The 12,944-nt window shown below is 43.0% G+C and overlaps 1 protein-coding gene across 1 annotated transcript in view; it reads right to left on the bottom strand.

The window, feature by feature from the left end:
• The window catches only part of fcho1 (FCH and mu domain containing endocytic adaptor 1), a 43,738-nt gene that overhangs the window by 5,814 nt on the left and 24,980 nt on the right, over window positions 1-12,944 (bottom strand). Inside the window, exons 18-24 of the mRNA XM_052074153.1 lie at window positions 11,781-12,863; window positions 11,514-11,620; window positions 10,879-11,074; window positions 8,259-8,373; window positions 8,029-8,184; window positions 7,019-7,151; window positions 6,565-6,761 (exon numbers count right to left, since the gene is read on the bottom strand). Coding sequence (XP_051930113.1) covers window positions 6,565-6,761; window positions 7,019-7,151; window positions 8,029-8,184; window positions 8,259-8,373; window positions 10,879-11,074; window positions 11,514-11,620; window positions 11,781-12,863 — 1,987 coding nt within the window. The remainder of the gene's footprint in view (window positions 1-6,564; window positions 6,762-7,018; window positions 7,152-8,028; window positions 8,185-8,258; window positions 8,374-10,878; window positions 11,075-11,513; window positions 11,621-11,780; window positions 12,864-12,944) is intronic.

Genomic DNA, 12,944 nt, shown 5'->3' with positions numbered 1-12,944 from the left:
CTGCCCTCCCACCTATACAATGTTCTGAACACTGTGCCATATGAGTAGAAAAGTAATGAAATAAAATAAAATAAAATAATAATAAAAAACAAAAATAAACTTGAGTGGAATGGGGCCAATAGGGTAACTCAACTATCTGTTCAAGCACTACCTTAGGTTTCCGTAAATTTTATCCAGGTATCCCATAATGTCTCAAATTTTTCTTGTTCGGCTCGAAGAGTAAATGTCAGTTTCTCCATTTCAAAAATTTCCCCAACCACCTTAGTCCAGTCTTTGACTGTTGGGGGATCTGTCGTCAGCCATCTTCTTGTGATTGCCTTTTTGCTCGCTAACAGTAAGATGTTGTAGGTGTATTTCTGAGCAAAGTTAATGGTGAAGTCAGGTTCCAGTCCCAAGTACAGGGCTTCAAAGGTCAGAGGGACCACTGTTCCCATAATCCTACCCATAGTCAGCCTCGTCTCTTCCCAGTATTTGGAGATGACCGGGCATTCCCAAAACACGTGAAAATGTGAAGCTTTGCTATTACCGCAGGCTCTCCAACAGGCTGTATTCATTCCTTGTGAAGTCCCTTGGGCCGGAACTCTAAAAAACCTGATGACATTCTTCCACCCAAATTCCCTCCAAGAGAGAGCCGATGTACATTTCCATTGCTGTGCTATTGTTCTTTCCCATGCTTCCAGTTGAATTGAATTGCCAGCCTCCTTAGCCCATTTATTCTTTATATATATTGTATCCCCACCTTCTAGTACCTGTAACTCTTTGTAAATTTTCGATATATTACCCCTTCCAGGGTCTGACCCATAAAATCGTAGGAATATCTTGATTAAGCCGAAACCACTTTGTTGGACCCACCCTGTGCGTAGAGATCTCTCTAGGTAATGTCTTAGCTGCAAGAATCGATAGAAATCTTGATTACTCAATCCGAAATGGTTTCTATGATCTTGGAATTGTCGCATCCCGCCCGCCTCCAGGAGGTCCCTATATATTAACCCGTTTCCAATCTATTTTTTAAATCCCGTATCCATTCTGTTTGGTAAGAAATCTGAGTCATATCCAATCCATCTTAGAAGCAAATATGGGCTATTTACTTTGTCTTGCTTTAATATTCCGTGCCACACCTTAATTGAGGTTCTTATCCAAGGGTTAACACGCTTAAGACAATCAATCAAACCAGGGTCCCCGATAATTGCTTGTAGTGGAATATCGCTAGATACCTGACATTCAATGTCTTTCCACTTCGCACAATAGGATGGATTACAGATATTGGCCAAAATCTTTACTTGGGTTGCCCTATAATAGTTTGACATATTCGGTAGGGAGAGGCCTCCCTTTCTCTTTGCCAACTGTAGAGTCTTGAATCTAATTCTTGGCCTCTTCCGTTGCCAAATAAATCGCGATATTATTTTGTCCAACTCTTGGAACGTATCCTTGGGTAAGTCTATTGCTCGAGTTTGGAATAGATATAGTAGTCTGGGCAGCACGTTCATTTTGGTCGCTTCCACTCTTTGCAGTAATCCAAGGAATGGAACCAGGTTCCATCTGTTCAAGTCAGCCTTAATTTGGGCAAGGAGAGGGGAATAATTTTCAAGCCTAATTGTATCTAAATCTTTTGGAATATTCACGCCTAGGTACCTGATCGACTCTGAGTCCCAGTTCAAATTGAATTCGTCTCTCATCACTGCTCGGAGAGTACTTAAATGACAGTATCTGAGTTTTATGTATGTTAAGTTTGCATCCCGAAAATGCTCCGTACTCCCTGATCGTAGAAAGCAATTCCGGGAAAGAGGTAGATGGTTTTCCCAGAAATATTAATATATCGTCCGCAAATAGGGCTAATTTATGAGTATCCCGTCCAACAGTTATCCCCTCGATCTCGTCTTTCTGCCTTATCCACTGACTTAGGGGCTCTATAAAAATGGCAAATAGAAGTGGGGAAATAGGGCAGCCTTGTCGGCATCCCCTTTCTAGATTGAAAAAATCCGTAGATCCTCTATTTATCCTTACTTTTGCTATTGGCATATCGTATGTAGCCTGTATAGTTCTTATAAAATCGTCATTGAATTTAAATCTGAGTAGTACCTTATATAAATATGACCAGTTTGACTGATTCAAAAGCCTTTTCCGCATCCAATCCCAGAAAAACGGCTTCTACGTCATGTGCCTTTATATGAGCAATTATGTGTCGGGTTCTTCTGACGTTATCCATAGTCTGTCTCTGCCTAATAAAGTCGGTCTGATCTAAGTGTACAATATCTGGAAGTATCGATTCCAAACGTCTTGCTAAAATTGATGTAAAAAGTTTATAGTCTTGGTTCAAGATGCTAATTGGACGGAAATTTGTCTGTTTTGTCCTTCCCCTCTTTTGGTATCAAAGCAATGATCGCCTCTCTACAAGAGGGGGGGATGGCTCCTTTTGATAGGACCCAATTGAATGTTCTCAGTAGTAGTGGCGATAAAATGTCACTGTAAGCCGTGTACCACTCGGAGGGGAATCCATCTGTGCCCGGGCATTTATTCGGCTTTAGTCGGGAAATAGCCTTCTGTAATTCACCCATAGTCACTTCAGCCATGAGAACCTCATTTTGATCTCCTGAGACCGTTGGGAGTTTGAGTGAGTCCAACATGGCGTCGGGAGCTCCCCCATCATCAGGGACCCTTAGGGAATAGATATTTTTATAGTATCTTTCGAAGCAACCCTGGATATCCTTGAAGTCATGTTTCATTTGTCTGGTACAAGGATCCTTAATTTTATGTACCACCCTCTCGGCTTGTTGTTTCCTTAATTTATATGCCAGGTTTCTCGTCGCTTTACTACCCGCCTCATAGTAATTTTGTTTTAAGAAAGTAAGTTTTTTCTGAATGTCTAGATCGTAGATATCTTATATCTGATTTTTAACTGCCTTAATTTTTTGGTCCACCTCCGATTGAACGTTTTTTTTTGTGTTGTCTCTCTCATTGCTGCAATGAGTATTCGAGTTTCTTCAGTTTCTCCAGTCTGGATTTCTTTTGCGAAGGCAATTTTGCAATAATTTTCCCTCTCAAAACTGCCTTGCCTGCATCCCACACCATAATTGGGGACACCGCTCCGTTGTCATCTTCTGACAAAAATAGTGAGATCCTCTTTTATTTCCTCCCTCGTCTTTCCCTTAAGTGCATTTAAGTTAAGCCTCCATGCCCATGGACCTCTATTATATTTTACTTGCAGATCTAAATAAACTGGGCTATGGTCTGATAGGTCCATTATTCCAATTTTACATATCCTTATAAGGCCGAGATCTTTATTGTACATGAAAAAGTAATCAATCCTTGAATAAGTATTATGTGGCGCTGAGTAAAAAGTGTAATCTCTGGTAGTGGGGTTAAGCTCTCTCCACACATCACATATGCCCATCTCCTTCATTATCTTTCCCACTTTCTCAGCCACTGGGTTATTGTGCTGCTGTGATGTTCGTGACACGTCCATTTTAAAATCCAATCTTATATTGAAGTCACCACCACATATGACCAATCCTTGGGCCTTAGTTATCATTAAGTCAAAAATATGTCGATAGAACCCCCAAGATGCCCCAGGTGGAGCATAAACATTTATAAGGGTCACAACAGATCCCTCCATTTTACCCACAATCATAGTGTACCTCCCTTCTTTGTCTTTAATTTCTGACTGCAACTCGAATATTACTTTAGTGGAAATAACAGTAGCCACCCCCCTCCTATGTCCTTTCTCGTAGGAGGCTGAAAACACCTGCTTAAATCCCTGTCCCTGAGTTTCAAATGTTCCAAGTCAGTTAGGTGGGTTTCTTGCAGAAACATTATGTCTATCTTGTCTTTCGCCATTTTGCCCAGAATTTTGCTTCTCTTGATAGGATTTAGGATACCTTTCACATTGTATGAAGCGAACCTAAGTGGCTTTTTGTGACTTTGCATCAAAAAGTAAACAACGCCTATTGCTTAAATGACCCATTTTCCACTCGAACTCTGACATGTTAATGAAGAAAAAGAAAAAGAAGAAAATAAAAATAGAACAAGACCTGAGAAGAACAAACTCAGTAACGTGCGAAAGTTCCGCCGAGTAAACACTCCGCTGCGAGGTCTCAAATTTGACCCCCAAAGAGCCAGGATCTTCTGCTGGCTCGGAGGGGAAGCCTCCACTACAGTTCCCTTGTAGAGGGCCCTCCGTTAATCGTCGCTCCCCCACGCACATTTATGCATAGGAGTCCAAGCATCCCCGATCATATTTATGTATACATCCATGCACACAGACATACACACACGAACAGGCATACATACTCATTGACTCACGTATACTCTAAAGCATAACCACCTAGTTGCATTTCACATATACGTACGCACACCCACACACACTCGAGCATACCTATTTCCCTACATACCTTTCCACATGTTCCTACAGTGCTTACTAATACACTTACTCACGCACACCCCTGTGAAATCATACATAACTAACTGCTCAATCGTACGCCTGTTCGCGTATACACCAACACACGCATGCTTACACCCATACCCCAGCATATTCACACATGAACCCAAATACTGTTCAATTCAACTAACCCTTAGTTGTTCCACAGTGGAAAATCTCGTCACCTTGTCAGGCTTCAACAATTTTCATTGTCCACTCTCCTGTATGCGGCCAGTTTTTTCTTGAAACCCTCACGTGGAGCTTCCAGCTGTTGTTCCACACCGCTCGCGGGCCGATGCCACAGTCTGTTCTTAAATTTGTCAATCCAGGTGGTAGGAGGTTTGTATACAGCCACAGGAAAACCCCTCTTCAGCATGTCGGAAGTGGCCTCCTGTGCTGAGTTGTAAAGGCACGTTTCCCCCTCGTAGAATATTCTCATCCTCGCTGGAAACGGAGTCTGAAATCGTATCCCCTTTCTCCTGCAGCACCTTCTTCGCCTCTGCGTATTCCCGGCGTTTCCTCAGGGTCTCTGGAGCATAGTCGTGGTCGACAAAAACTCTCTTCTCTTTGTACAGAAATCCCTTCTAGTGCCAAACATTACGCAGGACCTCCTCCTTCATTGTATTGCTGGCGAATTTTACTATTATTGACCTCGGGGGAGAATCGGCGGGGGGTTTACGGCCTAGCGCTCGATGCGCCCGCTCAATCTTCAGATCGGTGGAGGGAGAAAGCTCGAGCTTTTCTTTAAAGAGATGTTCTATAAACGCTATCATCGTTGCCGAGTTGGTCTCAGCCCCCTCCTCAACTCCATAAATTCTTATATTGTCCCGTCTTGCACGTCCCTCTTGATCAGTTATCTTATCTTGCATTGTAGCTTGTAGCTGTAGCAGCTCCCTCATAGCCTCTTCCAGCCCCAGCACTCTTTCTTCTGTCTCTGAGATCCTCGTTTCGACGTCGTCTATTCTGTTGTTAGTCGTCTTAATTTCGTCCTTGATTTCGGTGAGTGTATTGGCGCTTTCACGCCGGAATTCCCTTAATTCTTGCAGGATCGTTGATAGGTTAGCTGTAGCCTCATTAGCCAATGGCTCCCCGGGTTCGGGCCGGCCGTCAATGTCGCTTGCGGCGCGATCCTCCCCGTCCGAGTGGGTTATTTCAAACCGTGAAACCGACTTTTTGTGTGCTTTAGGCATTTCGTTAACGCCTTTAAATATAAATAAAACTCGTCAAAATACTAATAAAGTACGGCGTTGCTCGAAGTGATCGAGGAGCTCTGCAGCCGTGCGTCCTACTCCCTGACAGCCATCTTGGCAACTCCAATAATTCATTTTTAATACTCTGAATGTGAACCAAGGACCATCAATTGATGAGACCGACTGAGAGCTTCCTGGTGCTTTCAAGGCTACATTTAAATCAAAGTGGTCTTTCCTTGAGAGGCTCATGTAGATGCGGAACAAAAACTCAACTGCCAAAAGACAGCAATCATTCAAAGGTTGTAGGGCCCATCAGAGAATGTCGTCGTAATCCCAGAGATTGAATTCTGCTCTCATGCTCTCTCACCACTCGAAGAAACAAAATTAATTTTTAAATGGGCAGATGGGCTAACTCAATTTTAATGAGCTGAGAAATAAAAAGTTAAATATGTCTAATAATCATAGGTTTTGCTATTTTTATTTAGATTTGTTCTATTTGGAATTGTGGAATAAAATAATCCCAAATTGGAAATGTAAATTTTACTAATCTCTTAAAAGTAAAATAAATCAATTTACCAATTACGTGGTGTGACAAATGAAAAAAAAAAAAACATTTAGCCATGAAAGTAAACATTATTTTACTCAATGGCCACATTTTAGATCAGGGTGGCTTATTAATTTATCAAGGGGCCACATAAGAACCTGGAACTGCCACAAATTCTTTGACACAATTTGAATTATTGGACGGCAATACAAAACCTTATTTTAGTAAAAAAAAACAAGTGCCTTTTTTTCCGAGCATTCATAATTCAATGATGTTTTTTTTTTTTTTTTTTTTCTGTTGTTGAACATCTTCCAGTGTGTCTGCGTGTGACAGTAATGCGCGCATGGCATCTGAGTGACAGACTCAGGTAGAATTTGTCTCTCATTTCTAAATCCCCGGTGGTGGTGTTGGCTCACCAGGAGGCGGGTGGCTGACACTGCAGGTCGGCCGCGGTGTGGTCCAATTGCAGCAGCACTTGGACGGCGGTGAGCTGAGTGAACGGCGCCGTGACGGGACAGCAATGGTAGTCCAGGGACACCCGGGTCACTGTGCCACTGCGCTGGCACTCGGCCGACAGCAAAAGAGGAGCACGGGCCGGGTCCTGAGATGACATCTGCGCGCACAGGAACAACAAAAGCATTTTGGTGAATTCTGATTCCGAACAGGTCCTTAACATTACTTCTGCAGAGTTACAAAATACTATGAGATGATATGAACAGCAAGAGACTGTTTTAAATGGTAGTAGATCGCCAGTCACTCGTCTCTTCTCAGTTTTAGATGTCCAGGATCAGTCACAGTTTAGAGGACAATATCATTGTTAACCACAGTGTGAAGCGGCAAGAACTGGAATACGAGAGTGTTGATAGTGACCTGATACTTGAGCAGTCCAATGTTGTAGTAAGAGGCCTGGGGGTTGATTTCAGCTTCCCGCTGCAAGTAGACCTGCAGGGCCTGCATGTTGAACCAGAAGTCTCGGGCATCCGGGTCGCTCTGAGACGGATCACTGTGTGCAGATAGAGACCAATCGTTCTGAGCTGCGTGATACAACAGAATGCCTGGACTTTGGTCATTTACGGACTGATATTAAGCATATCCGAATATGAGCCGCAAACATTAAGTTTAAATTAGAAAAAAAAATGCACATTAGAGGTAATACTTATCCATAATCCACAGATGTCCATGTTGTAACATGCAATATTTACACTGAAATATGTTGCATACTTTGCCCACACCCCGCACACACCCTCCAAAACCACACTTCAAAGTTTGCAGTTTTTTTCTTTGTACTTCTGTATTATCCAGTCCCCCAATTTGCAGTTAGCCACACTCAAAAAATGAAGTTTTATCCGATTAATAATAAAATTGATTGGGATTTCTGGTGTTCAGACACATTTTTTGTGTAAAGAAAAGTTTTCTTATCTTACAAACGGTTTGGCCTGTCCTAATTTTCATTGCTCACAGACAATCACGATGGCCTGAGAGTGGATTTGCACAAAAAAGGTCGCTTGGTCTCAAATCAGGCCACACCTCGGTTGCACCCGGGCTAAATCTCTGTGCTGTAGCCGCTTCCTGTTGTGAGACAAATCCCCTCTGGCACATGGGACACGCCTTTGTTCTCGGGAAGCCGCATATCCGTTTATTATGTTTTTTTTTTTTGTTACAGTACACTATAGCCTGCCCCCACTATCAGTCCAAAAATGCAATATTTATTTCTGGAAAAAAAATTACAAAAATTACAAAAACAATTCCATAAATTAGCCACATCACTGTTTAAGCGACTGGGTTCAAATCGTGTGAACAAAGTAGAGTCTGTCTGGAAAATACAGTAATTGAAATAAATAAACAAACATATACATAAATAAATAAAACCACCAAATGACCTGAAGAGAAGCTTCTGATTGGGTAAGAAGTGGTCTATTCTGGAAATGTTGACCAATCTGAAGCTGAGCACAGGGACGTTGGGGCTTGCTGTGAAAATGCGGGTGATGCCTGCTGGGAAGGACATGGTCAGGTCGCCTGTGATCTTCACAAGACACCTTGAGGAAGCACATGTTTCATTCGTTATTGTCATAATTGACATCATTTTCAAAGGAAGCGACATTGAGCTCACTGATTGTGTTGTCCGCCCTTGAAGTAAGCGTTGATGTACTCGGTGATGGCCGCTGCCACAGGCCAAGCTTCTTGGTTGCTGAGGGAAAGAGGACTGGGGCCTCGGGAGAGGTGCACTTGAAACAACCACATTCAGCGTGAAGCATGTTTAGGACACACGGAATGTACGTCTTACTAAAAAGGATGTAGTAATTTATTCATAATTTTTCCCGCTCAAATATGTATAGTCCCTACTAACAAAAGTACATGCTATAAATTTATGAGATGCTTTCGTTCAAATTTTGTTCCCAACACTGTGACAGGTTCAAATTAAAGTTTTGCTGCAACCCATCCTCGGCAGCATCAAGGCCGACTACACACCATCCCCACAGAGGCAATTTAATAACATGATTTCCATTTGTTTACATCGCGTGCCGTGTGTTTGGTGTTTTTTGTGAGCAGCAGGACACTACCTAAGAAACATGTCAGTGAAGAGGCAGCAATAAGTAAGTAACATCAAACAATAATTGTAGTAAAAGAAAAAAAAGGCTCATCAAGGACTTTGAAAAGCCTTTTGCAAAATAACTTCCCCATGAGTGGTGTTGTGTCTGTGTACAGAATAACAAAGCTCAATTGCAAATTTTTAGTATCCAAATAAAAATTTGGAACGTATTAAAAAAAGTTATTATTCCTTACATGAGGGGTTTTGTCTTTTGTTCTTGCTCACTGATCCACTGCATCATATTTTACTCAGTGTAAATGAAGATGAAGACTACTGTGAATACAGGTGGGCGTCAGAAAATTAGAATATCGAGGGAAAGTCCATTTATTTTAATAATTTGGTTTAGAAAGTGATACTTGTGTTACATTACTTCACCATCACACAGAGTGAAATATTTCAAGCCTCTATTTGTCTCCATTTTGATGATTATAGCAGAAAGACACAAATATTTTTTTTTAAAAAAGCACAAAGTTCAACTTTGTAGGCTATCTGTGTCCCAAACTTGTTGAACAGTTTACGCAAAACAAATGCAGAGGTTTTTTTCAGCCTTTAAACGGTCTCATTCTGGTTTAGTAGGCTTCAGAATCATGGGGAAGACTGTTGACTTGACGGGCATGCAGAAAGCCATCATTGACATCCTCCATAAGGAGAAAAGGTCTCAAAAAGAATTTGGACACTCATGGATCAGTGTATCAAAGTACATGAGTACAACAGAGTGCTTGAGCGGAAGGGGAAAATGTGGCAGCAAAAGATGCGCAAGTGACAGGGATGACCTTAGCCTTGAGAGGATCGTCAAGCAAAGGTGATTCCGAAATCTGGGGCGCTTCAAAAGGAGTGGGCTGAGGATGGTGACAATGCACCAAGAACTACCACATACTCAGATGTACAAGTCCATGTGTCACGCCAGAAACCAAAGTCGCCCGTTCCGATGAAAGAGTCAATTTCGCAAAGACGCACACAAGTCAAACTGCTCAAAGTGCAGCATGAAGTTTTCCAAAGGTAGGAAAGGTCCACCGTCAACTCAGCTGTCTCCCAGGAAATTTTAGAGCACTTCATGCTTCCCGCTGCCGACACTCCTTTTGGACACAATGAATTTATTTTTCGACAGGATTTGGCACCTGCCCACAGAGCTCAAACAACCAATACCCGTTTGTGTCGCCAGGGAAAAACATTACTCGATTGGCCAGCAAACTCGCCTAACTTTAACCACATTGAAAATCGAAGGGGAACTGTCAAGAGGAAGGTGAGGGAACAGAAACTCCTAAATGCAGACTATATCAAATAATATCAAAAGAGTTTGGGCTCCAATAACACCTGAAATTGTGAAAAAGGCTGATGGCCTCCATGCCATGCCATCTTGCTGCTGTCATTACTGCAAAATGAGGTTCAACAAAATACTGAGCGCATATTAATTTAATACACTTTTCAGAAGCCCCACAATTCTGTGTCCTTTCTCGTTGGTTTTATGAAATATTCCAATTTTGTGAAAAGGTGGATTTTTTGGTGTGTGTCTTTCTGCCATCATCATAAAAAGTGAAACAATTGAATGCTTGAAATATGTTGTGTGTGTGGTGAAGTAATATAATAAATTATTATTGTATTATAATTATATAAATTATTAATATAATAATTATTATCCTCTTGGAAACAAGTTCTTTTTAAAAATTTGACTTTTCCTCAATATTCTAAATTTTTGCCACCCGCCTGAATAGTCAAGTCCATCTTGATGCTGCCATCTTGGTGAAGAATTTATTTCTATGATCTAAATCAGGGGTGTCAAACTCATTTTTGTTGTGGGCCACATTGTAGTTACGGTTTGCCTTGGAGGGCTGTTCTGAATTTGGGAAGCTATATACAGTACATGTTTAATCACCTCCACATATTACATGCACAGCATTCAACAAATTGATGAAAAGCTAGTTTTAAAATCAGAAGTCAAGAATAATGACTGTTATTGTGGATTACATATGACAATTTGGAATTATGGTTCAGACTTTAGCAAGCATTATGGAATTTGACATGCTTGATTTGCTTTTGTGGGCCACATAAAATGTCGTGGCGGGCCAAATCTGGCCCCCCAGGCCTTGAGTTTGACACCAGTGCTCTAAATGAACCAGCAGCAGGAGTTAAAACTTCTTACATTGTCTTGGTGGGTGTTCCTGGAGCTGGTAGGGCAAAGGCGAGGCTTGTCCCACCCTGGCAGGGCTGGGGACACGGTTCTGACCTCCCCATTCAATGTCCCTGAATTGAGGCCCCCATTCACTGGGGCTGGAGGACGATGAGGAGGTGAGGGAGGGGCTGGGCTCTGGCAAAGGCGAGGAGCACAGCGACCGTGACTGAGACGAGAGGACAAGAAAGGATTCACATTAGCCGGATTTCAATGAGCCACATTGGGCCTGCAACAGTGTAAGGAGATCCAATACAAATCTGTTGGATGGACAACGGCAATCATGAACATTGTTGTATGTTGCACATACAGCACATTTGACAATAAAGTTGTACTTGACTTGTTTCCTGTACACCTCAAGGACAATATGAAGAGTTTCATTCGTATCTTTATCAAATCTGAATGTTTAATCCAGCTCTTCACCAGTTTGTGTAGGTGTACATAGCTTTAGCTCAGTGTTTTACCACTTCCTCCCAACCAATAGAAAGAGAGAAGTCATAAAAAAGACAATTTTCTTCAATCTTAGAGTAACCTGAATTACCCATTTCAAATAAACAACAGGCAAACTAAAGAGTGTATTCTATTGACAAAAGAAGCAGCACACTTACCCTGTCAGTGCCGCCGAGTCGACCTGAACTCCTCTTGGTCCTGTTTGACCTGGATAGCGCAGCCGTGACCACGCCAGCCGATTCGTGTTGAAAGTTGTGTTTGGTACCTTACAGACACGCAGAGGGTTTTTGGTCTCAATCATACATTGAAACAGGAGTACATGTTTGTTGAAAACGGCCGGTCCTTTTTCACAGTAAAAATAGTGTGGTTTTGATTAAATGTCACTGGAAGTGATGTGACTTGATAAAGGTAAAGGAAGTCCTCACCCTTCTGAGAGACGCTACTGCATGGCAGCGGGGTGCTGATGTCCAGACAGTCTTGGTCTTTGTCCGTGGAGAAACAAAGATCCTCCTGAGGGCCAGAATGTCTCGTGAGGGGGGGAGCGTTTCTGCGAGGTTCGCTCTCTGATGATCGTTGTTTTCTTCTCTCTCCTACAGAATCTCCCTTTCCTAAATCTCCGTCACTTGGTTTGGAACTGCTTGGCTGTCCTGCCTGTCCAGAGGAGCCCTCGCTAAACGGGTTATGTACAGAATTCCAATGCACAAGATCTTTCTTTGGCTGGGCTTGAGCAAAAGATCCTGGGACTTTATCAAATGCGAGCCTATTGTTGTTGGTGCCGCTACTACTGCTACGTGGAATTATTCCTCCTGCTGCGGTCAGTGATGACTGGTGGGTGGGACTGCCAATCATGGTGATTGCAAACGGGTCATCAGAAGAAACCGGCGGCGGAAGGCTTCGGTCTCGTTTTCTGTCTCTGTTTTTACGATTCGATGAGGCGGATGAGGAAGAGGAGGATGAAGGGGGTGGGAGCGTCGCGGTGTCAGCGCCAGGGATGGAGAACGGGTCCCACTGCACCCCTGTCCCTCGTCCTTCCTTGGGTGGGCGTGAACGCTGGCGTGGCCAGGCGTCAGCTAAGTTTAAGGTCTCCTGTGTCATCTTCCTGTCAGAAGTAGCAAAGAAGGAATCATCGGGAAGACGTCTGCAGTTCCACACCGTTGATTCCATCTGAGAAGAGGGGAAAGACTGCTGGGAAGCGGGAAAGCGCGTGCAGGAAGAGGATTCCATGTCTGATGGGAGTCGAGAGGAACGGGAGGAGCCCATGGACCAGCCGCTCACATGGTCATCCTGCGGATGAGGACTTTGAGCAGGGGAGGGGTCACGGAAGACTGAGAGGAATTGGTCAACCGATTGGCCTCGTGTCTGTGGCTGTTCTATGACTTGTGAAACCGGAGGCCACGCCGCCCAGCCCATGGGCTCGGGGGAGGGGCCAAGTGGCTGAAGGGACGGTGAGTCTAAACCGGAGTCCTCTATGTTCTCAGGCGAGGAAGAGTCTGATGAGAAGGCAGCATCTGACGTGTAAAAATACAGCAGTTGGACAACAATGGAAAGAGTCTTCCAAGTAAAATACCAAATCTGTTTATTGTTACTCT

Source organism: Hippocampus zosterae, chromosome 8, assembly GCF_025434085.1.
Source record: "Hippocampus zosterae strain Florida chromosome 8, ASM2543408v3, whole genome shotgun sequence".
In the NCBI taxonomy this organism is placed as follows: domain Eukaryota; kingdom Metazoa; phylum Chordata; class Actinopteri; order Syngnathiformes; family Syngnathidae; genus Hippocampus; species Hippocampus zosterae.
Note: the sequence above shows the minus strand (reverse complement) of the source record. Positions and strands in the feature narration are given on the sequence as shown.